We start from the raw sequence: 25935 nt of genomic DNA on the forward strand, positions 1-25935 counted from the left end.
TGGCACCATATGATTGGTTTAGTCCTGTCCTGTCATAGGCAGATTGTCATAACAATATGGCTGACTAATGATGAATATACACAGACTGAAATAGCCTCTGCTGTACATGCACAGACATGTAGAGAAACATTCATCCTGCTTTCTATGTATGTGACCAACATGTTAGGAATTCACACAGCACATCTAGTTCAACTAAACGTGCATCATGTCTTTGTGTGAGATCATGTCCCTAAATAATCAGAGTGAAGCTGAAGGCGGGTTCTGTAACTCACAGGACAGACCTGTTTGTGATTCATCCTATTGATGCATAAGGACAGAAATCAGGGAGTTACCAAAAACACTGGACACCTGTTCCCTGAACTCCAGTGGGAGAAATTCCACTCCTCAGTAACTGTGTGTATGTGTGTCTGTCAGCAACAAGAATGTTGACACCGGACTTTTATGTCTCACATGGACGCTGCGCCGCATCACTTCCTTTACGACCGTTTCCTATTTAAAGGCGCCAGTGGTGCCAGGGGGGCTTCAGCAGGAGATTAAAAGCAAAGCCTGTGCACCCTTCACACCAGCAGCTCACCCGCTGACCCGCCGGATGATCCGGAAGAATCTGGATGTTTCTGTAGAGATCCATCGAGGCTTTTAAAGGCTGAGGAGCCGGAAAGAGCGTCAGCAAAGTTTTGTTCAAACTTTGACATCGAAAAACTTTTCTTGAGTTGTTCTTTTTGACTCATGTTCTTGTTTAACAAGCTTTTTCAGCAGGAGTAAACCTTTTGCAAACTTCAATTTTAAAATTTTGATAGCACTTCAAGCCAGTCGTATTGCGCTAACATCTTGTAGGAAATTGTTTTCTTTTTTATATATCTGTAGCCTATATATAATCACTGGAAGAAACAGCAACAGCAATTACAAGACTTTATCTAATAAAAAATATATATATTTGGAAATCATTGTGTCAGAATGAGTAGAGGAGACACCGCCACCGTTTCACCACAGGAACCACAGCCGTTTAAACGGGCTGTACGCAAAATCAGATGCGCTGTAATGGTGGCGAACTTGGCCAAGAGTTGGCAAGGATGGGCCAGCGAACATGCAGGCAAACAAGATTCTATCCCAACCGGCTGGATGCCTTCATCTGTAGAGGAGGAAAGCAAAAAAGACCAAAGCCACGTGGTAAAACTCAGCGTTACTCCAAGAGTAATCAAAGCAGATCCCGGCGATAGCAAAGAAAACAAAATCCGGACCTGCTCTGTGACCAAAACTGTCCAGCTAAAACGCAGCGAATGCAGCAGCAACAACGTAATGAACGAAATCCGTGACAAAATGGAGTCCGTTCCCGAAGAGAGCAGGCCATTTCTGGGCAATGAGTCGCCAACACGGCGCCGTCAGATGAGGGCGCTGCAGAGCGCGGAAGCAGCAGGACAAGGTGGGATCATCCAGGATAAGAAGATGATGCTCCAGGAGAAGAAACTGAGCTCCAGAAGCAGCAGCGTGGACACAGAGGACAGCGGACTCGGAGAGGACGGAGGACTCAGCGACAACAGCGACTCCAAGGCCGAACAAAGTCATGGCCTAGTTAAAACACGAGCCAACAGACCAAAGGTAAAGAGCTTAAAGCACAGACCAAAGAAACTGCAACTGTTTTTAAAATGAACGAATAGAACATAAAATATCTACAAATAATAGAACATAAAAACATGGTTAAGAATTATAAAAATATCAGTGAACTTGAGTTATTTGCTTATTTTATTGAATAGTCTGATAGTTTATCCAAACTCTGGAAGTTTAGTGTGGATTACAGATTTCTTTCATGTGAACAAACCATGTAAGATTATGAACTTTTGCATTCTAAGTATAATAATACTCATATCTGCACCTCCATTGAACCTTTTTCAGCGAGGACCTGAACAAATGAGATCTGATTACTGTTTAGCTGCTGCGGCGTCTCCATTAGAACAGATGAATAATGGGGAGGAAAATAATATTTTTTCATTTGTTTATTATTACTTCCAGTCCAAAATATAAATACATTTATCATTATTTCCCTTTCTATAAATTACATCAGATCTGCTTGAGAAATGCTGATAATCTTTTATTGAAAATGGTTTTCAAGTTGATTGTTCAACAGTTTATCATTTAAAGAAAATATTCCACTGATTGCAGGTTCAATCCTGTTTCACTTTGGATGGACGTTTAACATCCTATTTCTATATTGAGGAGCATAAGAAAGTTTTATTTCATTAGATTCTTATTCAACGATAAACTTTTTTTTCCAGAAAAGTTTCTCAAACAGTAAATGTGTCTTATGGCTGAATCAGATGCAGAAAAAAATTAAACCCTTATTATGTCATGTGGCTCACAGAATGAACACAGACTTTAAAGTGACCAGAAGAAATCCAACTCCTTCACGGCGGCAAACAGAACAACAGTTGCATAACTCTAACACTAACATGTCTGCCTTAAAAGGCTGAGGAACTCATGGGGCCCCTTGACATATCAAAGAAATCACCAGTGAGAACGTCCGGGTTGTAAAAACACACACACACACACACACACACACACGCACACACACACACACACACGCCGCGTCTCCTGTGCAATGGAATATATGTCAATAAATATAGTCATATTCTGCAACATGTTTTCCAACCTGATGACCTTCAGGAGCAACAGCCAGAGGAAAACAGAGCAGAGGGATCACTGGAGGACAGGGGAGTAAAAAACACTAAAAAACCTTCTGTCAAAATTTAATCTGGGGATGATTGATGAGTGATTAATGACCCGAATTAATTGCTTCTAATTTCCGGTCACATGAACCCCCCCCCCACACACACACACCCCAGGATGTCTCATGACCTCAGCGTGCTTAACACATGTGACACTATATTCCCGGTAATTTCAATTCAACCAATAGAAACAGAGACAGTTTTAAGAGTAATACAATTAAAGTATGAAAAGAACAATAAGTGTTAAATAATCAATAATAATATACAATATAGTATATTTAAATAGATTTGGATGTTGTCATTACCTCTGGTTTTAAACAGAATGTCAATCTGATACACTGAAACAGGACAGGCCTCACCCATCAGGAAGACTCTCATAATGGTTTAAGCCTCCAGCTATTTTGAAGAGTTGTTTAAATTAAGACTTTATATTTCAGTTGGCCAGTGTGGGGATTGAACCCATGACCTTGGCATTTTTAGCAAGAGGCTCTGACCAGTTGAGCTAACCAGCCACACATAATGTTGAGTTTTCATCGTTATAAGAAACACTTAAACGATCTTACCACAATTAAGATTTGAGTAAAGAGCTCATATTGTAATGGTTTTCAAAATCAATGTGCATAATGGTTAAATATACAACCTCCTGCTATTTTGAAGAGTTGATTTTATTAAGACTTTATATTTGTTGTTGGCCAGTGGGGGGATTGAACCCATGACCTTGGGTTTACGAGCACCACGCTCCGACCAGCTGAGCTAACCAGCCACACATAATCTTGCGTCTTCGTCAATATAAGAAAAACGTATATGATCTTAGTACAATGAAGATTTGAAGAAATGCTGTTATGTTTTTCAAAATCAACATGCTTAAATGTGTATTTTCCAGCAATATTTTATTTTAAAGTGTTGATTTTATTTTCCAGCCATTTTTATTTTGAAGAGTTGATTTTTATTTGCACCCTTTTTTATTTTCAAGTATTGATTTTATACCATTTTTTGATTTTGAAGTGTTGATTTTATTTTACACCTTTTCTGATTTTGAAGTGTTGATTTTATTTTACACCTTTTTTTGATTTTGAAGTGTTGATTTTATTTTACAACCTTTTTATTTTTGAAGTATTGTTTGTCTGAAAGACTTTAGATTTCCATTGACCAGTATGGGGATTGAACCACCAACCTTAGAGTTATTAGTGTGACACCTTGTCCAGCTGAGCTAACCTCAGCTGGACAGAGTTTTCCTAAATACATGGTAACTCATAATGTTGAGTTTCTATGGATTTAAGAAAACTTACATGATCTTACCACAATGAAGATTTGAATAAAGAGCTCATATTCTATTGATTTTCTAAATCAATGTGCATAATGGTTAAATATACAGGCAACCTCTATTATGAAGAATTTATTTCCTGAAAATGTTATAATTCTTGGCCATTGGTAAATCTAGGGATTGAACCCATGACCTTGGCTTTATGAGCACCACGCTCCGACCAACTGAGCTAACCAGCCACACAGAATGTCAGTTTTCATCAATGTTAGAATAACTTACATGATCTTGACAAAAGCAATGAAATTCTAAAGTTTTTCAAAATCTACCAGAATTATAGTTTAAAGTCTCCTGCTATTTTGAAGAGTTGATTTTATGAAATACTTTATGTTTCTATTGGCCAATGTGGGGATCGAACCCATGACCTTGGATTTACGAGGACCACGCTCCGACCAACTGAGCTAACCAGCCACACATAATCTTGCGTCTTTGTCAATATAAGAAAAACGTACATGATCTTACTACAATGAAGATTTGAATAAAGAACTCATATTCTATTGTTTCTCAAAATCAATGTACATAATATTTTAATATACAGGCGACCTCTATTATGAAGAATTTATTTCCTGAAAACGTTATAATTTTGTGTGCCATTGGTGGAATTGAACCCATGACCATGGCATTATAAGTACCCTACTCTGACCAGCTGAGCTAACCAGCCACACATAATGTTGAGTTTTCATCAATGTAATAATAACTTACACGATCTTGACAAAAGCAGTGAAATTCTGAAGTTTTTTAAAATAAACATGATTAACTGTTTAATTTCTCTGCTTCTATTGGCTAATTCAAACTCATAGAGGTCAGAAGGAGTTCACCTAAAACAATGTATCGCATTGAGACATCCTGGGGGGGGGTCATGTGACCGGAAATTAAAAGCAATTAATTAGAGTCATTGATCAGTCATGTTAGGTTTCTTCACACAGACACACACTGAAACAATAAATAAATAAAGTTTTACAGGATCAATGTTTATTTACAGGATCACAACCCAACTGATCCCACTGACATTAAATGTTATTTTAAACCTTTTCATTTTATATATAAAAGATGAACATGCAATAAGGCTGATAACTCAATATTAACGTTCATAAATTAGTTCTAATAAAAAAGAACTGCAGCTGCTGCAAACCGTATAATTTATAGAGACGTTTAATCGTTCTCTTAAAAAGTCCATGTTGTTTGAGGGAAACTGTGTAGCAAAGGCATGGCTTCACTTTTTACAATGCAAGTACCAAAGGTCTCTAATGGCAGCGATCAGAAGGCCAGGCAAGCTGAGAGAAACACCGAAAGATGAGGAAGGAGAAGACTTAGAGGATGTCTGAATGCTGAAAATTCTCCTAATATGTCATTGAAAATACTTAATCTAAGGTTTAAATGTGGATGAGTGCATGCTCTACTTTTTGTAATGTATATTGTGTTTATTATGTCGCAAAAATCAGCAGGATCACCTGCAGAACAACTTTACAGAACCAGAGATTTTCCAAAGATTGTAAAATGTATTTTTGGTTCACTCAGAAAACATCTTCCAAAAACGTCACAGTATGCAAGTGAACGGTCAAAGCAAATGTCAAGCTGGATATCTATTTCAAGACGTGAACTGGAGTTTATTTCAAGACTAAAGGTCAATAATCTCAAATTATTTCCAACAACATCAGATGTTGATGGAAAATGGCTGATGCCAAAGCTTTTCATACTTTTAAGGGAGGAAAAAATGATCAGCTTTGGGGTTAAAACCAAAACTGACCAGAGACAGAAGCTGCATTTCCAATAATAATTGAGCAAAATGACATTTCAAAAATCCATTTTCTTAATGGAAACACTCCGACTTCAAAAAAAAATAATTTATCTCAACATTTTGAGAAATGTTTTGGTGCTAGAATGGGGTGTTTTGTTGGATGTGTAGAAATTGTTTCATTTCCAATGGAACTGGACTGGAAGTAAATTTTCAGATCAGTCACATGACAGACGTTACTGCTGGTGAAAACCAGGAAGTAGCTGGAGGATCATGTTTTTAATGACCTATCTAGTGAACAAACTTATTTATGTGGGAATTTTTTGTTTCTTATTTAATTGAAACACCACAATTATTTTATTTTTTACATTAGTGGAATATTGACACAATTTTGTGCACATTTGTAGCAGAAACGCAGTGAGAGAAAAGTCTAATTTTGATTTATAAGCTTCATGACTGTCTTTATAAATAAGCTTTACTTTGAATTCTCTTTTATTTATTGTTAGTTTTAACTCTACTCTTACCTGCAGATTAAGATTGCCTCCATGGGTGACATCAAAAGCCGCTGGCAGCAGTGGTCCGAGGAGCACATGGAGGGCCAGAAGCTCAACCCGTTCAGCGAGGAGTTTGACTACCACTTTGCGATGTCGCAGCGTCTCCGCAAAGGGGATTCTGGCTACGGTCGGCCCAAAGACGGCTCCAAAACCGCAGAGAGAGGAGACCGGGCCCACAAACACATCCACAGAGAGATGGAGGAAATGGTCTGGATCATCAAGGACATGGGCTTCAAAGACAAGGAGGGTCGGACTATCATCACCTTTGGAAGACTCTTCGACCGCTACGTGAAGATTTCAGACAAAGTGGTGGGGATTCTTCTGCGCTGCCGCAAGCACAAGATGCTGGACTTTGAGGGGGAAATGCTGTGGAAAGGACAGGATGACGATGTTATTATCACACTGAGGGACTGAGGACAGGAAAGCTCATTATTCGGCTCTTTTATGAAACATAAATAATGCATTAATAGAGTTCAAACATAGCAAACAAATGTAGAAGACTGAACAAAATACAGACGAGTTTCTTTAGCTTGAAACACACACACACACACACTTCCCTGTGCCTCATTAGCTTCCATATAAATGCTGAGATGAAGGGTAGCTATCTTTAGCATGCTAACTATGTGTGCTTTGCTAACCAAGCTACATGCTAGAGGACTTGGACGTCCAACAATGTGCCAGTTATGCTGTGACTTCATGGCAAATGATCTGTAAAGAAAACATATCAAGTCAGTGTTTTTACTTAATTTATTTATTTCAAACAGGTTTTAAAAACAAGAGAACAAGCAATCAGTGGGACAGAGAGAAACATGCATCCATGACCAAGAACAAATTAATTAGTTTACCACCACTTTCCTGTTAGGAAAGGAGTAAGTAGTGAACATCTTTTTCTGATGTTTAAACACTTTTTGTCTGAACCAAAACAAGAAACTGAATGTGTTATCAAACAAAAAACACAGTATAAGAACTTATAGCAGAAATAAATCCAGATAAATCCAACAGTCTTTTGAATTTGGGAATCTTGGCAGCAGATCTTAAGCAGAATGTGCAGAAAAGTTATGAAAAACACATTAAAATGAGAACTAAGTGAATGTTTAGTGTATTTTAATAGGATTAGATGAACATTTCATATTTTGTGAATATATTTAAGAAAAACTGATTAATGTAGGTTGTGGAGTCTAACTTAAACTATTGTGTTAAAATTGTTTTAGAAATAAATATTTTATGTTTTGTGTGTTTACAGCACTGAATCAATCTCTGGATCTCTGGATCTGCATGCTGGATCTAAACGGCAACCAGATATTCACCAAACAGAAAAAGGAATCTTAAATATTTTTGACACGTGATTTAAAATAGTTGTAAATCTAAATTTATTTGCTAAATGTTTAGATTTAGTACATCCACTCTGAGAACAGCAGTAAAACTTTAACAGCAGTAAAACGTGTTTAAATTGAAATGTTTTAAATGTGTGAACAATTTTCTTCTTTCAAATTGAACGTGTGGAAATCTTTTTACAGAAGGAACTTTAAAAAGATGTATATTTATTGTGAAAGGTCACATGTTGTGTTTGATTCGATCAACGTGTTTCATGGTAGTAAATAAATTCTGATTGATCAAGAAATGGTAACTTTCACTTTTTGGTTCAGTTCTTTCTTTACCACTACAGACCAGTGTGTCCACATTACTGCATCATGAACACGACGTTGTGATATTTCACCTCCTTCACTTCAGCCAGACACCAAACCTCAACCAGAGGTTTTAAATTCTTGCTGGTATTGTGACCAGAATCATTGGTGGCTTATTGTGCAAAACAAAATACATAAAAACATAAATATTTTATACATTAATTTTACCCAAAAATATTATTTAGATACCAATATGACACTCCAGCTGAGTTAATTATTTCTTATTTTGCAGTTCAAATGGAAGAATGTGTCGTTGCCTTTAAAAACTGCAGGATGTTCTTTAGGGAGTTTTCTAGAAGTTTACCTTTAAGTTCTGTTTGATCCTGCAGGAAACCCTCTGAAGTTAAAATGGACCGTCCAGATCCGGATGGACCTCACTCCAATCAAAGACTTTATTTGACCTTCTATGTTTATTTGCAATGAAAGTTATTGTCACAAATACATCACAGCTGATTTATTTACAGATTTTTTTCACCAAAATCCATTAAAAAGAAACTTTATTTACCACTGAAGGAATTAAATCCATCTGAATACTAGAAAACCAAAGGTAAGTAGTCACCAGAGAAATACATTAAAAGCTTTCAAATTTCCCTTTGCTTTATGTAAAGCAGAGCGTCTCAGTGTGAGCTCAGCTCCTTCCTACATGCAGACACATACGGGTATGCAGTGTTGTTTGAAAATGTAATTTCTCCTGTGGAGGAAATGATTTATGTTTCAATTTGCCTTTGCTCCATTAGAGGGCCTCCTGTTGCTTAGTCCAATTCCTCTGAGTGAATTTATCTTTCTGTCTTTTGTGCATGCAAGTCACGCTTGCACTTGAACTTACGGTGTGAGCGCGTCCTCTGTCAGGCTGCGCATGTTCATTCCAGTCCTGTGGACGATATAGAGCGACCTGGCTTCCTGTCACGCTACTGCTTCGTGTGTGTGTGTGTGTGATAAGAGAGAGACGTTAATACAAGCTGATTGGTTTGGCCACCAGGGAGTCCAAACATCTGCCACAAAGGCAGACGGAGGGAGGGAGCCGCTCTGATGGAATGAGTGGAAAACAGATCCAGTGGCATCTTCAAGTTTTGACAGGTCAGAATTTAATTTCTGAAAATAGTTACTGTAAAAAAAAAAAAAAAGCTTCCTGATGCATTATATACCGTGTACCCAGAGATTTTATTCATGTTAGAACTACTTCAACATATTTTTACTCAAGAAAAAATAAAAGTAGCTGCTCAAGAAATTACTCAAAAGTAAAGAATCTCTAAGAAAGTCTATTCACGTACTAACAGATCAAATTATTATCAGAAGAACCGAAATGTAAAGATAAGAGGAAATGTTGGCATTTTGAGGATGAAAATGATTATAATTCAAAAACAAAATCAGGCCAAGAAATGTTTCCAAATCAGTTTTTTTCAATAAAAAAACTTTAACAAAAACTGCAAGTGTTTGTCTGTGTTGATGATTTTTTTGGTTAAAATATATTTATTTTTCATTCAGAGGGTAAAAAATCCTGAAATTTTATTCAAGTAAGAGTAGAAATACTTCATAATATAATTACTTAAGTAAAAGTATTTATAAATATATTTGCTAATTGTTTAGATTTAGAACATCCAACTCTGATATTACATTAAATAATTGTCACAAATTCAACACAGTATACAGCAGACAGGATCGGAGTTAAACTATTTTATTGACAGCTGGAATAGAAGACCAGTACACCAAATTGTGCATTTACTCAACAACAGAACAGTTTGTCAGATAACCTGCAAATATAGCCAGAATCTAAATGCAGTGAATAAAACTAAAGTTACATCATCATTTTTCTGCCCTGATAACAAATTCAGTCCTCCAGGTGCCAAAACATGAGCAATAAATAAAAGCAATGCACACATGCTTCTGCTGCTTAGAGCTGCGCTAACGCCTGGTTTATGCAAACATTTGTTGATGTTGATCAAGTGAAGCTGAAAAAAGGAAACAGGATTTTCAAATGGAAACTGAATCCAGTGAAGATATTTAACATTAGAAACTGCAGACAGTTGAAACCAGTGAAGGTGAGGCTTAAAACAGACACTTACTTGGCAAACTATCCCTGGGTAAACGCTCTCTAGACGGAGGATTTATAACCAGCTTTGCTTTCACAGTTGCTCACACACGACAGCGAGAAGGCCTGTAAAACCGTAAAACCCTCCCAAAAACCAAAACATCTCCTTCCAGTTGTGTACATGGTGTGGAAGGCAGAAACGTTTGGAAGTGTAAATAATTCTGACATGAAAATTTAAGGCCGTGAATGGAAATATTATGGCTTCGTACCGTAAGAGCAGTTTGGAACATTTGGGTGTTTTTGAGGGGCTGAGTCAGAAAGACGTTGGCAAAATGTGACGAAAATAGATGAAAGATGATTTTGATTCTCAGTAGAGTAAGACAGCCTGAAAGTGTTTTCGCTCGTGCTTATGTGGGACACATCAGAGGGGAGGATGCTCCAGATGGCATGAGGGGGAACGTTTTTATGAGTATTGCTTAGAGAAGATGGGGCTGTAGTTTAATAACCGCTGCGTCTGCACAGCAGCAGAGCGGAGGAAATCTTCCACCAGCCAGTGTTTGGTGTTGTACCAACCCTCTTATCCTCCCACTCCTTCACTGAAATGTTCTTTCAAAATGACACACTGCCACTCTAAACATAAAAAAACATACTCAAATTTCTTGTTGCTTGATGAGAAAGATATTTTCATGAGCAATGTCTGTTAAACTTTAAAGCCAGTTCACGTCTTAGGTGCATTTTCTGCAAAAAACACACATTTCCATCAAAAGTTTCCCTAAACAATTCAGTCTGAATCTTTTCTCTATCATGATTTAAAACTAAATGTTCCAATTTTTATATTGTGTATTATTTCTGTACATCACAACAATGTAACTGCCAATACATCAAACTATCCTTAAAAAGGATTTAACCAATTATAGTTGTTTATCATTACTAAAATACAAAACATTTTAATTTATCAAAACTTAGTAACAGTTACAAATTATTGAAATTCTGCAACCTGTTGGTTGGAATAATTTGGACAGAAAATCAGCTGCAACTAAAAATGCTAGCATGCTAAAAATGCTAAAAAATGCTAGCATCGCATGGTAAAAGGCTGAGGCCAGTTTGACACAAAATTAAAATATTCAACATGAGATATTTAGTGTCTCGTGGTTTTTAACTGCTGTCTTTTGCAGAATTGCAACCAAAAAACAGCAGCAAGCAGAAACGTTGATGATAGATGATGACAGTCCACTGATTTTCAACAGGCCAGCAACACGGTCGCAAAATGTCTCAACAAACTAATAATAATAATAATAATAATAATAATAATAATAATAATAATACTAAAGTGAAGTATCAGCCTGGAAAAGTTGTTGGAAACATAAAAATAATTACCTCCATAGTTTCTATTCTTCTGAAATGGTGATTCCATTTTATTTTATTTTTCTTGTTTTCTGATGTTTGGAAACGATAACATGACAATTCTTTGTCTTTAGCCCTGACAAAATGTGTATCATGTGTGTTAAGGCCTCTATTTACATTACAATTGATAAAGTTTACATTTTAACATTCAAGTGACAGAATCAAAGGGAATCGAAACGTTTTGCTGAGAACTGCAACATTTCATTTCAGCAGCTCATCCATCAGTGACTAAAGTACACAATCATTTCTAACTGGCTTTGATTCTGTCAGTGACGGTGATGTGCATTTTGTTTCCTTCAAATTATTAACACAGAAACATTTCTCACTGCAGACGTGTCACACAACACAAACCGGCTATTAATGTTTTACAATCAAGTAAAGTTTACCAACGTTTCACCTCATGCCCAATGAATGCATGTTAGTAAATGATGACAGGAAGAATCTTTAACTCTCTATAAGTTTAACTCTCATTAGGCCTTAATTCAGCTAAATCTACAGAACTAAACGTTGCTGCTCTAAATCTGCACTAGCACCATCAACGGGACATTTCTGTTGAGTACCGGACCGGCTAGGAAGAGCATCTGACTGTATTTCTAAAGTTAAAGTCAGGAGAGCAGAAGTCTGATTCGTTTTGTGGATCATTTGGGATATTAGTTCTCAATAGATCATAATTTTGGCACAAAGCATAAACACATTCCCTGGTCACAGTCTGAAGTTATTTCATGTAAATATAAATATTTTAGATTCATACAGATTCACTAACATATCCCAAAGTTCAAAAATAAACAGCCACCAGTTCATCCTTAATGTTGTTTTATGAAACCATCCTGCATTTTAAGATAAAATACATTTCTGAAAGTTTTCCACTGGTCAGTGCTCTCTCTCCCTGTTGGAAATGGGTAAAGTAGTAAATCAGATGTTGTCTGGTCTTAAACATGTAACTTCACCATCATGACAATAAAACACCATAACTTTGCTCTGCAGGTTTGTTTTATGTTCAGAGCTGATTTTTACATTTGATCATGATCAGGAGAGCCACCCAGTCAGATCATCCACGTCGTGTTTCTGCACTGCTGCAGGATTTTTATCCAGCCTGAAAACAGATTTAAGGGATTCATCAGAAAACCATCACTTGTGTTGCTCATACATCAACAGTTTTAGACAACAGTGAGCAAAGAGCAATTGCAAAGCAATGCAAAGCTGGACAAGGTGGTCAGAATTTAGTTTGTATGAATTATTATATTAAATATCCATCAAACTTCCCCTGACTGGGCTGAGGAAGAGCTGCTAAACGTGGATTCTCTCTTTTCTTTGGATGTTTTGTCTTCCTCTCTTTCTCTCCAGACAAATCAGTTATTATATCTGACAAAACAACACCTTTCACTTTTCAGGCATACTGATTATTTGCTTATTGTCTTCAGAGATAAATCTCTTTCTGTGTTTCCACAAAATGAGAGTAGAGGATTCAACCAGTGTGAGATTTCTGGCCTGAAGTCCGTCAGTCCCTTCAGAGCTGCTGGCTGACCAATCAGAGCAAAGATTTCTGGGCTAAAATAAATCTCCTAAAATGTTTAAATACACAGTATCCTAGTGGCATTGCTGTTGGGAGTTTAAACACAATTAAATGTATAATTATGTGTAGTTGTGACACAGACATGTAGAGGAAAAACATCCCACTGAAGAACATCAATGGATTTTAAACAGTAGAATTGAAAAATTGTTGATGGAAATCATAACTTGTGTATTTGTTATGCATGAATAGCCAAGAAACTGGATGTTTTATTGCTTCACAGAGTGAAAGGAATTTGTTGGTACGATGCTGGCAAAGCAGAGGCCACATCTACAAAGTCTGAAAAACTGACTGGAGTTAGAGGAATTCATCCAGTCATTATGGCAACCAAGCAGAGTTTATTTCAAAAATTTACTCCCAGCTAACAAAAAATTTAAAGTCTAGATGACTTAGTTTTACTTTTTTGAACAGAAAGCAGCTGAAACCAAAACATCTTAAGACAGAACAAATAAAAGTGCTACATAGGATTGTTCCTCCGTTCAAACCGATGCCTGTGACCTCTGTGTAGCTCATGCTAAATCTTATCAAGTTTTGTGCTAACAGTAGAAATGTTTAACCTGTCATGCAGATGCTACCAGCTACTGCTACAGTCTCAGAAAAGAAATCTACCAAAGATATCATCACCTCCTTCCACGTGTGTTTCAACATTTATCAACAAAGTCGTGACAGATTCACTTTGGCTCACACCAAAAGACACAAACAGTGGTAATATGTACACAGAAAGGAGACATTATGGATCCTAAAGTGCCCAAATAAATGGTTTTTGCTCCAATAAAATTTCTCTACAGTGTGCACATTGTGTTCCCGTTATGTTCATCCCATTTCTCCGTTCTCTTTTGAAGTCTGTAACACCTGACGTCATTCCAGACAGATCCTTTGTTTGGATGGTGCAAAGAACATTTCATGCTCTCTTTCTCTCTCTCCTCTCCCTCCCTCTCTTCCTCCCTCTGGTTTTCAGTCGAAGCATGGCTAATCACCAGGTGGCTTGGCTTTCAGTGGATCAGGGCTTTAATTTAGAATGAAAGGGAAGCTTCTCTGTGCAGCCTGAATGCTGCTGTTAGGTGGTGAGAGAGGATTTTTCTGCTGTCCCCCTCACAATGGCACATGCCACAAGGTAACTGAGGAGGAGGAAGAAGACACGTGCTGGTAAAAATTGGCACAACAGAAACTGTTATTCACCAAAGCTTAAAAAAGACTAGAGTGCAGGTCTCAAACTCCAGGCCTCCAGTCGCTGTCCTGCAGGTTTCAGAAGAGCCACAGGTAGAAAACCCTGGAATGAAACGGCTTCATCACCTCCTCCTGGAGCGGATCGGTTCTCCAGAGCCTTCATGATCTGATTATTCTGTTCAGGTGGTGCAGCAGAGAAACATCTAAAAGTTGCAGGACAGCATCCCTTCAGGACGGGAGTCTGACACCCCTGGACTAGAGGAATGTTAGAAATCTATCTAAAGAGCTGCTGCAGCTGCCAGGTTCACAGGTGGCTGTTTGCTCTTTACAGCAACCAAGATTGAACTTTTTTTGTTTTTTTCCAGTGATAGCAGCCACTGCATTCAGTGTGATTAACCAAAGCAGAGCAGAAATAATAAATAAACAAACATTTGTTATTTTAGACCCAGAATACACCTTGCTGCTTCATGCCACGTACATTTTGTTCCCTGTAAGGACTCAGCAAAATTTAAATGTGCTAATGTCATGCATTTAACATTAGCCACTTTATATTAACACCAAAATCCTGTAGAATAAACTGCATGCATGAAATTTCATTTAATTTTGGGACAAAATTCTCAGCTGCAGTTTTCAGTTTTCGCACCAGGACAGAATCTGGAGGACGTTTATAATTCACAATTTACAAAAAATGATTCAACATTATTAAAATTAACACTATTTTTGAAACCCTAGTTAGAATAAATTGACTTTGTCACTTTTTTAAAATAAGCAGGGATGTTTGTTTCTCTTTCTAATCAACACAACGTCGACTGAATGGACTGAAAAAAGCTTTAAATGTCATGTGAGTCAGTAAAGGGTGAACATTCTCAGATTGCAAACAGTTTTTGGGGATTGAGAAGGATTAAGCCCTGTAACCAGATCCACAGCTGACCTGAGGCTCCAACCAACTGACTGCACAGAAACCAGCAGCCGTCGTCATTCCTAACTTCAGGTTAAGATCCGGATCCTTCCAGAAACTGCAACAGCTCTCAGCCATGTTGGCATCACATTTCTCATGGAGCTGAACATCATTCAACCGACGTGGAAGTAAACAACAGAAATAAACAAAACACAGCTCATGTGGTTGGACCCAGTATGTCGCAACAAATAACTTAGACCTTAGTGTTTTTAGTCCTATTGCATACACATCTATCGATAGGATCTGGTTTCTCAAACATTAAGGTGGACTGAGAGATTTTTTCAGGAGTCGTCCGTTCTCCAGTGAGGACGTAGAAAGACAACAAGCAGCCCTGGGAATGAGAGTTGGATGAAGGCTGCAGAGGAGGCGGGCAGCTGAAGCAAACGGAGCCGCCGAGTCCCAATAGGATGTGATCAATGTCAGCAGTAAGCTCTGCTTTGAAGTTTCCTCATTAAGGGGGGTTTGGTTTTTCCTTCCATCAAAGAGATGTGAAGGGAGAGAAATCTCCCTTGGAGTCTGAGGGATGCTCGGTTGCAAGAATAAAAGAAACGCGGTTCCCAGGAGTCACGGGAAACAATCTGCTTCAAAACTATCATATATTTCAAATGAATGCAGGATAACCGGCTGGTTGGAGCAGTGATTTATCGGTTCTGATCGTTCCCCAGAGCGGTCAGACTTGTGAATCTTAACGTGTTCCTGGTGCAGGTGAAGTGGTGGCCAGCTGAGCCAGGAGCAGAGCTACAGGGTTTAAAAACGTTTCTTCAGACTCAGTTTAGAATCTGAGCGACAGGAAACGCCACAGTTTCCTTCCTGAGTCTTAGGATCTCTCACAACAGGGTCCAATGGTGCTCTCCAGAGACATCTGAGACGAGTGGCGGATGAGTGGCGCCATAGTCGGGTCCACCATGGAGGACGTAGGGAACAACTTGTACCAGCCAATCACCATGGAGCTCAGGTCGAGCTCCTCCAATAGGATTCGAGCCACGCCCATGAAGCTTTTGCGGTCCATTCGTCCGTAGTTTCCCCAAACAATGACCTGAAGGAGAGGGGAGAAAATAAAAAGGCTGATGTTATCAATCTGTTACCTTTTTGTTTAGTTTCTTTAGTTTTGTTTTACATCGGATGTGAGGAGCACAGCTGACCTGGTCAGGAAACATCCATCAGTGATTTTGAAAAATTAGATCAACTAAAAGTCTTGGAACGTTTCGGTTGGGTTCAGTGTTATTAGGGATGCACAATATATCGGCACCAACGTCGGTATCAGTTGATATTTGTCATTTTTTAACATGTTGGTCTGATCAGTAAACCTGGATCGATGTGAACAACCAGTGTTTGGATTTCTCTGGTTCTGTCTCTGGTTCTGAGTGACGCTGGAAGTTAGCCAGTATTTTCCAGTTTTAATCCAATGATCGTTTCAAAAGAAGCAAATTTCATCAGAAAAGTCTCTCATAGTTTCACATTGGACACTTTCTGTGGTTTTATTAGAGCTCTAAAGTATTTATGATAAATTAATCTTGTCACCACAAGGACACTAACAACACTGCAGGATGGGGCGTCACGTCTCTTTCAGTTATTAATGCTGAAATTCAGACTGAAACGCCGTTTTTATTAAAACTGATGCACTTTAGACTAATAAATCCTTACAGATCATTATTTATGGTTCATGTGAAATACATAGTAAATAAAGTGCATTTATCTTTTACTAATTCTCTGGTTTTTCTTTGCTCTTTGAGACAAAACGAAAAGCTGCAGATCAGTAAAAGCAACGCGTCATTTCCTGTTGTGGACGAGATTTTGGAACCGAAGTCACAACTTGTTGTCAAATTTAAATCCAAGCACAGAAGATAGATGTATGCAGGTGTGTAAGCAGAGTCCAGAGCATTTCTTTTTGCAACACAAGGCAGGCTGAGCGGTGTTTATTTGTGCATTGGGTGTCCTCTGTCCCCTGACATCCTGATAACATCGGGGCTCAACTCAGACAGCCGCATGTCTTCTCAGGCGGTGGACAAAATAATCAATATCCATCAGCGCACACGTCGCCTCGTGTGGAGGTCCTGTGTCTCCCTGCATCACAGAATACCAAACGTCTGCGGATGATTTCCACCGAGACTCTGAGTCCAGAACTGCAGGAAATGATTCTCTTTGGTTTCTATTCTCTTATTTCAACCACAGCAATTTTCTGCAGTTTAAGGAAAACACTTGTGGTGAAAAATGCTACATTTTTATCAATCGGTTTTGAAAAAAGGCAAACAAGTGTCTCATTTCCTCCTGGAATTACTTTCAGTTAACAAATCGATGAGAAAACATTCTACACTTTGAAAAAGTGCTCACTAGATGCAAAAGTTACAGCATGCTTGTTTGTTACGCGATGTGTTTTATCCGAACTGACGAATCAAAGTGGCTCTGTCACAGAGGCAATTAAAGCAGCTTTTTAAATGGATTTTCCGTGTCGTCTTAAGCAGCTCTGCGATTTGCTAAATTGGGAAATGACAAATTGAAAAGTGCTGCTGATTGTGCAGCGATTTTCATTATCAAGTGTGAATGAGTTTGATGAAACTCGGAGGACAGCAGATAATTAAGAGGGAGGCGTTTAGCGGCTAATTAGCCGGTGACAGGAGCAGAAGAGCAGCTGGAGGCAGAGCTGCAGAGCTGCAGGCCTCTGCAGCAACACACCGCTGAGGGTGAAACCGTGTTCATGTGTTCACGTGTTCATGTGTTCACGTGTTCATGTGAGGCGTGCACTGAGCCAGACATCATCAAACAGGAACTGGAAGGAAAAGAACATTACTGAAACATAACGCCAAGGTCTGGAAAAAGGAATAATGCAGATAAAAAAGAGCAGAGGAGGAAAAATTGATGTGCAGAAATAATTTGTCTGTCTGAGTTGGACGTTTGTAATTTTATGTTTTTAATTGTTGAAGCTCTAAAATGAGCTTACAGAGCCGGCGGTTCTTCAGGTCAGATTGTTTTAGAAAAGGTCAGGTTCGTGTTTTAAAGCGGCTCTTTGTGGAAGATTTTAGGACTCAGAGTTTATGGATGAAAATGTTTTTTTTTTCTCTACATTTTTTTTCAGTTGTGATTGGCCTTTTACCCAAGAATGCAGACAAAAGTATGAATAATGCATCTTAGATTTTTGCTAATAATGAAGAAAATAACATTGAACTCAAGTTCAGTTGGAAACAAGATTTGGTAATTGTCAGAGTTTCCCTGTTTTGATTTAAGATATTTTGAATTCGATGTTTTTGTTCCTGTCTGTTGGTTCTCACCTGCACCACTTTCCCCTGAGGGCTTTCAGAAAAGACCAGGACCTGATTGTAGAGAGGATCCAGAGACTTCCTCACTGCTTTGGTCTTCTTCTTGGCCACGCAGACTCCGTTCTCCAGGATGTAGACTTTGATGTACGCCGCTGCAATATGAGGAAAGAGAAATTTGTCTTTGTTTATTCAGGAGATAATTCTCAGACAGACTTCTTATTCGCCTTAAGGAAGTTCTGAAAAACATTTGGCAACTCAGAAAAGGGAAGAACAATCCCAGCTGTCTGTGGTTTGGGGGAACTGTGGCATAAAATGAGTTATTCATAAATATCTTTTATTATTCAGTAGAATAATAAAAGATATTTTTCAGCAGAAGAAAACAAATTAGTCTAATTCTGAGAAATTGTCAAAATGTTACAGAGATAAGTTTCTTATGCTACTAAAAAATATCATCTTATGTTTAAATCTGTTGTGACATCATAAACCCAGAATTATGTTTGTTATTTTAAACTGTGCAAAAACTTTAATGTCAAAACAAATAAAACTTTCCACTTGTTAAATAACTAAATTATAATGACGATAAACTATTCGTCATTATAAAGATGGAGAGATGATTTATTTATTTTTGATTTGATATTAATTAATATTGATATTAAATAAATCAATGTTTAATCAAACATTAAACGTGATGAAAAGACCAACAAAAAAATGAAATGAAATTTAAATGAAATGTTTTAATGTTTATTCCATTTAAAAATGTCCAGCCACTAAATACAATCTGATTTCATACTTTTTGTTTTTTGAATAAGGTTTAGTTCAACACAAATATTACAGCTTCCTTGTAGCATAATGACAAGTAAACTAACTTTAAACATGACTCAAAGCGATCGGCAGCAGAAAGTTTTCAGCCCAACAAAGCTGTAAAATCTCCTGGGTGGAAAACCTCTGAGTCATTCTGTTCCTGTTTTGTGCATTTAACTTTCTCTGCTCTGTGTGCAAACTCCCAAATCTATGAAAAATAGTTTCCCCCTTTTAGCCTCCCCTGCAGGCTGCTCTGTGTGCAGCTGCTGCTGTGCGCTGCCTTTTGATTTATTTGTGCAGAATCGTCCTTGTCCTGAATATGGCAGAAATAAAAGTCAAGCATCTTGTTTTTGGAAACGTCCTGGGTCCAGTGTGTGATGTAAATCCTGGGAAAAGCAGGTTTTGTTTGTTGGATCCAGTGGCCATGCTAACGGTACCTGGAGGTGCCTTTGAGCCTGGTTTCATGGTGAGTCCTCTCGCTTGAACAACTTCTACTTCCAGTCCCCCGTTTCTCTCCGTCAGGCCGATTTCTACGTCGCCTGCATGAATCATAACAGAAGTTTGTCATTCGGGTTCCAAGCGAATCAAATAAATACGTTTAAGACTTTATGACTCATCAAGCTAATGTGATGAAAGTGTTTTCTGCAACAAACCTGCAGAAAACACCAAGCTCTTTTACATCAAGACTAAAGACCTGCGTAGAGTTTCTTCTGACCCATAATAAATGAACATTGACCAACATATTGGATGTGTGAGATTTTAGTGATGACATTCATCAAAATGTTTGTTCTGTGTGTTCTTCATAAATGTGTGATTCTGTGTTTTTATAAAATAAAATACCTTGAAATGCCTGGCTGTCGAAATGTGATATACAAATAAACTTGATTGATTGATTGATTGATTGATTGATTGATTGATTGATTGATTGATTGATTGATTGATTGATTGATTGATTGATTGATTGATTGATTGATTGATTGATTGATTGATTGATTATTTATAACCACTTGCAATTCAAACATTTGATTTGAATTTTTGCCATGAAAGAAGAAAAATACAGAAACTTTAGCTGTTCTTCAATCTGACAGCATTTCAACTTAACTGGATTCTGTTAATGAAAGTTTCTTTACTTCCAGTTCAACTTTACAGCTTTTTTTGATTTGTGATAAAATTATCATTCCGTCCATAATGAATAATTGTGGCAAAATGGCTCAAAAGGACGAATATTTCTTTGCAAATGACTGAGCGCAGATGATCCCAGTTATTTTGAGTCCTGTGACATTATATAATGCTGAACTGGACAGAAGGTTGGGAGTGGAACCGGTCCAGTGAGTGTAACTGTTGTTGGTCCAAGGACGCCGTCTGACTGCCAGAGAGGAAGCTGACCCACTTACAGTGAAACGCTGCTGCTGAGGACACCCTGCAGACTACCAGCAAATAAAGAACCAAACTGCAGCTCAGATATAAGAGAGAGAACTCTGAGCCATAGAGAAATGATTTTACCAACCACTAATTATGATTTTATTAGAAAATAAGGCTTAGCTTTTTAATTTCCAGGAGATAAAGTCGTTTACCTTCAATTCACCCTGATGGCCTCACAGCATTATTTCTGACTTCATGATTTATCTTTTCTAAATCATGATTTATCTTTTCTAATTTATTCCAAACTTCAAGCTGAGAGATTAAAAATACAGAAAACATCAAAGTCTGCAGTACACTCTCCCTGTTAAAATGCTAAGTCTTTGTGATTCAAATAAAAATTAAAGTCAGCATGTAAAATATCGGGTTCATTTTTTTCTTATGTAGCTTTGTCAAGGTAAATCAAGTCATTAAGAGTTTTAATGCCAAACCTTCAAGTTTCTGCTAGAAAACTAGAGATAAAGAAGGATTTCAGTTTTCAACACAGAATAATCTGAATTCTGGGCTAAATTTGACACAAATCACCTGAAATGAACTGAAATCGACTGGAGAGTTCAGAGTAAATACAATCCAACGTTTTTATTTATGTTTTTATTTATGTTTCAGGTGTATCCACAAATATGTGACATCAAACAATCAAGTCATTTATCAGTCTAGTTCCCCTCTTGACAGATTTCTTTCTGATGTGAAATAACATTTTTGAATCATGATTTGGAAAGTAACGTTGAAGTTTTCTCACCCATGGATGTCATTGCAAGCGTCTGTCTCCCAACAAACTGGGCCGGTCCCATCCCATCCAGGAAGTCGCTGAACTGGGCGTCGGATGCAAGACACATCCCACTGTAGTTAAGACTGAGGGGAGAGCAGGAAGGACGGGGATCAAAACTTCATTTGGTGATTGGGGTTTAAGTCATAATAGAGAAATAAAATGCAAAAAATGGAAACCAGAATGTTGGCAAAGACAAGAAGAAGAAAAACGATGCAAAAAACAGAAAACAAAGGTGAAATGAAAGAGTAAAAAAAAGAAATAACCATTTATCACAGATGGTTCAGCACAGATAAAACTCTAAAAAGAAACTCAGACATTTGGTAGTCACTACATAAGTAGTGATGAACTTATGTGACCCTATTTTATCTGAGTATTCAGAAGAATCAGATCAGAGTGCTTTGGTGGCAGACTGCCAGCACTATAAATGTGTGTGTGTGTGTGTGTGCGTGGGTATGTGTGTGTGTGTGTGTGTGTGGTCAGCAGACCACAGCAAATCTCTTGCTCATCTTTTATGTGAAGACTACAGAGTGTAAAGTAAAACAAAAGAAAACAATGAAGCAAAACATCCAGCATGAAATGTTGAGTCAAGGACAGAGTCTGGATTTACTCTTCCTGTTTCTGAACCCAGAAATGATGAAATGTAAAAACAACATGCAGTGCAGTGCAGTGCAGTGCAGTGCAGTGCAGTGCAGTGCAGTGCAGTGCAGTGCAGTGCAGTGCAGTGCAGTGCAGTGCAGTGCAGTGCAGTGCAGTGGTCGTAGAGTCGTCTCATTTCATAGATATTGTGTGTCATGGATGACAGTTTGGAACCGTTAATACAAAACACCAAAAACAAGTCATAACATTTTAATTTCTCTCTCTGTTACTGCAGTGCCATTACATTACAGTTTAGATAGAAACCAACTAACATCAATAATAACCAGATACTGAACTACAGAAAGTCACAGAGGAACAAACTGAGGAAATGTTGAAACGTTGAATAAAACGACGTTTCAAACAGGAAATAAAAAATGCTTGGGGCCGCGCTGCGGTGGCGCTGCAGTGGCGCTGCGGTGGCGCATGCCCCACGTCTGGAGGCCTCTGTCCTCAACGCGGACGTCGCGGGTTCAACTCCCGGTCCCGGTGACCTTTGCCACATGTCTTTCCCTCTTTCCTGTCTGCCAACTGTCACAAAAATACGAGCCACTAGCGCCACAAAAAAACTCTTTGGAGAAAAAAATGCTCCAGATTTTTATTGTTTACGGTACTGAAAGTTATTGTGCACACATTTCTGAAGATATGGACTGAAACTCTGATACCTGTAAGCTTTCTGAAAATATTCATTGTGTTTCTGCAGCAGCTGTGGCTTGTTTGTGGTTGTTTTTGTAACTGGTTTGTCTTTTAGCTAAACTCCTTCAATGTCTGTTTACTGGAGACACACAACAACCCAACTCCATGTAGAGGCACCATTAATCAGAACTATGTCCAAAGATGTGGATCGGTTTTGCTCCTGTGAGTTTGTCATTGTGACAGCCAAGCAGCCTTTGGACCAAATGCTCTCAGATGGAGAGAAATCAAACAGGAACAGACTTAATGTTCACCTCTCATTTACCTTCCTCTCACCTCTCTCCTCTCATCAGTCTTAGTTTTATTTCTCTTTATAAACCTTCCCTTTATGCCATGTTTTCCTCTATAACCATCCCTAAAGCAAATCTTTTACATTGAATACAAAATGGCAGCTAATAATCAGCCCAGAGGATTTATTAATGCACCCTAAAAACATCAGATCATTATGAAAAACTGAGATAATCATGAATCTTCTCTTTAAAATGGTAAACAGTGTCAGTGGGTTGTTATACAACCTTAACAGAATTTAACAGCCCCATGATGCAGTTTAAAACTTGACATGTGCAGATTTTAAAAAGCTGAAACATCCTTTCTGGAGCCTGAAAATATGTTTTGGCATGCAGTAAGTCAGGCAGCACTGGAATTACAGGGTGATAAAATCCTGAGCTTCAGATTATTACGTGTGTGTGGATCACATCTGGGGATTACGCTGCTGTTTCACACAATCTGCTGTTCAATGCAAAGCTCATGCTGTAAACAAACAGCACACCCTAAAAACGGCACTTCAGACCTGAAGGGAGTCGCTGCTGCTGGTTGGTTCTTCAAGAGAACGCAACTCAAGATGGCCGACATCAACGAGACGTCCTCTGTTCTGGTCAGGTTACTGACTGATTTCCTTAATGTCAACCGATCATTATCATTGTTCGTTTAGCTACAGCCACAAATAAAGACATTTTTTTAAAAGTATTTTAAAAAATCCAGTTCAGTTTTTTCTGATATGATTCATTTTTTTGAGAATTTTCTCCCAGATGCACTCTGTGTGTCATCAACCACCTGCATCTTGTCAGTAATCACACTCCTCAATATTTCAAAGTCTGGACTTTGGCAACTCCATTTCCAACTTTGTTGCTGTTCCACTATTTACAAAAACACAATTGTGATGATTCCATTAAATGAAAATGCATTTACAATCCCATAGGAACAAGTTTGTTTGTGAGATAAATCATTTAAAAACTTGCCACCGTCATCCTGTCTTCTTCTTCTTCGTCGTCTTTTCTGTGGGTAGTAACATCTGGTTGTAGATCAGATATAAAAATAAAGTATTTCCACTGCAGTTTTGTGAATTGCACTAATTTTGATATGGCAGAATAAAAACCTTTTCCTAGAAGAAAAACTAACTTGAACCAAATTTATCTTTGTAATCACATACGATGAATGGAAATGCAGCTAATGGATTCTTGTCTTAGTTTGTTTCTGGACCTGCTTTCCTCAGATTTCCTCCCTATAAATTAACTTCTTTATTAAAAATATTCTGTTTTCCTTCATTGGGTCGTTTGCCAAACAAAACATGAGAGCTTCCCAGACTTTTATTTTAAAATATTCTGATGTTTTAAACGTTCACCATGCCATATTCTCTAATGATGTTCCTTTTGTTAGAGAAACAGCCCGCAGCATCACAGATCCTCCACCAAACCTAACCATGATCCGCCTGGAGCTCAGTCAGTTTCCACCTTTTAGTTTTAGCTTCATCGCCGCCATCAGCAGCACACACACTAAAATACCCCAATCATTAATCAATAAGCCCATAAATGTGATTGGATGGTGTTAGCTGACAAAGTGCTTATTCATTCCAGGAAGTGTTCATGCACAGAGCTTTCCAATCATCACACTGAGCCAAACGTCTGACGGAAACGGAGCGCGAGCAAAGCAGCGCCTTGCTGATTTAAACGATTCATCTTCATGATGCTGGCAGCGTGCGCAGATAGGAATCACTTATTTTATACACAAAGTTCTTTTTTATTACAACTGGTACCTTTAGCTTTACTTTAAACTGATTTTTTCTATTGAAAAATGGCAATGAAATCAAAATCAACCTGTAGATTTTCCACAAATTGGTATTTACAAAAGTTAAATTTGATTTCATCAGTCATACGTTGTCCCTCAATGTTGTTCTACCGTTTTGTTGGTTTGGAGTTTTAGTTTACTTATTTATTTGGGTAAACTGTGAGATTATCAACCAGTTAGCATAGTTAGCTTAGCTACAGACTGTTTGCCTCCATTTCACTAACATTTAATGAATGAAGGAAAAAAATGACCCAGATATTCATATATTTAACTTGTCCCTGGACCTTTTACCACTTAACAACAGGTGAGTCAGTCAGCAGCAGCTCTAGCCCTCGTCCCTCCTGACCCGTCCTCTCCTATATTTTTTATTAAAGTTATATACTGCAGCTTGAATAAAATGCAACCACAAAGCATTTTTAAGAAGTCTGGATTGCTTCATGTATATTTTGCACGTTGCTTTTGGCCGTTGCTCGTGGGGAGAGACATTTCAGTATCTAAAACTAATAGAAAAAAATTTAAACAACCTCCTTGTATGCAGACTGTTGGATGTGAAATTCATGAGCAGTAAATATTGTGCTAGTTATCAGTGTTGGACCAAAGAAAGCAAGACAGTTGCAAGCATTTTAAAATTGTGATGCTTTTGATGGGTCAGATAGATTCAAAACATTGTAACAGCAGCTGCATGGGGGCCCAATTTAATGTTTTTGTCAGGGGACCCAAGATTCCTGGCAGCACCCCTGGTCTGAATGCCTCTGTGCCTCCAGAGGACGAGCTCTCATACAGCAGACTGACAGAGAGGAAGTTAAATAAAACTCCAGACTGTGCAGGGTCACAGTTTCTGACCTGACTGTTAGGAAATGTACCAGCATCATGAACTGCTGCAGCGCTTATAAGAATGTAAATAAATTAAAAGTGAAGTGTGGCCATTCTTGCACATTTCTACATTTCTATCAACTTTTTTCTGTAATTTCTTAAAGGGGAAATAAAAATATATTTTTTCTAAATCTGTATTTTTATTCCTATCTCCTTGTATTGATGATACTACATTACATCTACAGCAACCTTCTGCTCCTTTAATAAAGCTCAGCGGTCATTTAGGATGTGATATGAAGGGAGATTTTGCAAGATGACCATAAAAACTTGAATTTGAGGAATAGTT

The 25935-nt window shown here is 38.0% G+C and overlaps 2 protein-coding genes and 1 non-coding gene across 6 annotated transcripts in view; 1 reads left to right on the top strand and 2 right to left on the bottom strand.

Annotated features, from left to right (window-relative positions):
* The first annotated feature begins 501 nt into the window (after nt 1-501).
* abraa (actin binding Rho activating protein a) lies at nt 502-7981 on the top strand. Of its 4 annotated transcripts, XM_044122095.1 has the most exons (4): nt 502-1596; nt 6307-6639; nt 7095-7199; nt 7575-7685. In XM_044122095.1, exons 1-3 carry the CDS (start codon nt 955-957, stop codon nt 7149-7151), a joined length of 1032 nt encoding a protein of 343 aa, XP_043978030.1. In that variant the 5' UTR covers nt 502-954; the 3' UTR covers nt 7152-7199; nt 7575-7685. The 4 variants fall into 4 exon arrangements, with proteins under 4 accessions (XP_043978030.1, XP_043978029.1, XP_043978031.1 ...); XM_044122094.1 differs by having other exon boundaries at nt 7095-7981; XM_044122096.1 differs by lacking the exon at nt 7095-7199 and having other exon boundaries at nt 503-1596; nt 7574-7980.
* On the bottom strand, nt 4379-4452 carry trnat-cgu. Its single transcript has one exon. It is a non-coding gene; the product is annotated as a tRNA-Thr (tRNA).
* Nucleotides 7982-9677: 1696 nt separating the features above from the next.
* Nucleotides 9678-25935, bottom strand: part of rims4 (regulating synaptic membrane exocytosis 4) — a 39765-nt gene continuing 23507 nt past the window's right edge. The window contains exons 3-6 of the mRNA XM_044122097.1: nt 21357-21469; nt 19636-19737; nt 18410-18549; nt 9678-16179 (exon numbers count right to left, since the gene is read on the bottom strand). Of these exons, the coding sequence (XP_043978032.1) occupies nt 15961-16179; nt 18410-18549; nt 19636-19737; nt 21357-21469 (574 nt within the window). The 3' untranslated portion in view covers nt 9678-15960. The remainder of the gene's footprint in view (nt 16180-18409; nt 18550-19635; nt 19738-21356; nt 21470-25935) is intronic.

The sequence above is a fragment of the Gambusia affinis genome, linkage group LG07 (assembly GCF_019740435.1).
Source record: "Gambusia affinis linkage group LG07, SWU_Gaff_1.0, whole genome shotgun sequence".
NCBI classification, from domain to species: Eukaryota; Metazoa; Chordata; class Actinopteri; order Cyprinodontiformes; family Poeciliidae; genus Gambusia; species Gambusia affinis.

Excerpts from the sequence above, each read along its gene's own strand:
- abraa (XM_044122093.1), top strand. The coding sequence starts at position 955 with ATGAGTAGAGGAGACACCGCCACCGTTTCACCACAGGAACCACAGCCG. Across the intron at positions 1,597-6,306 it reads CACGAGCCAACAGACCAAAG|ATTAAGATTGCCTCCATGGG; the intron begins GTAAAGAGCTTA and ends TCTTACCTGCAG.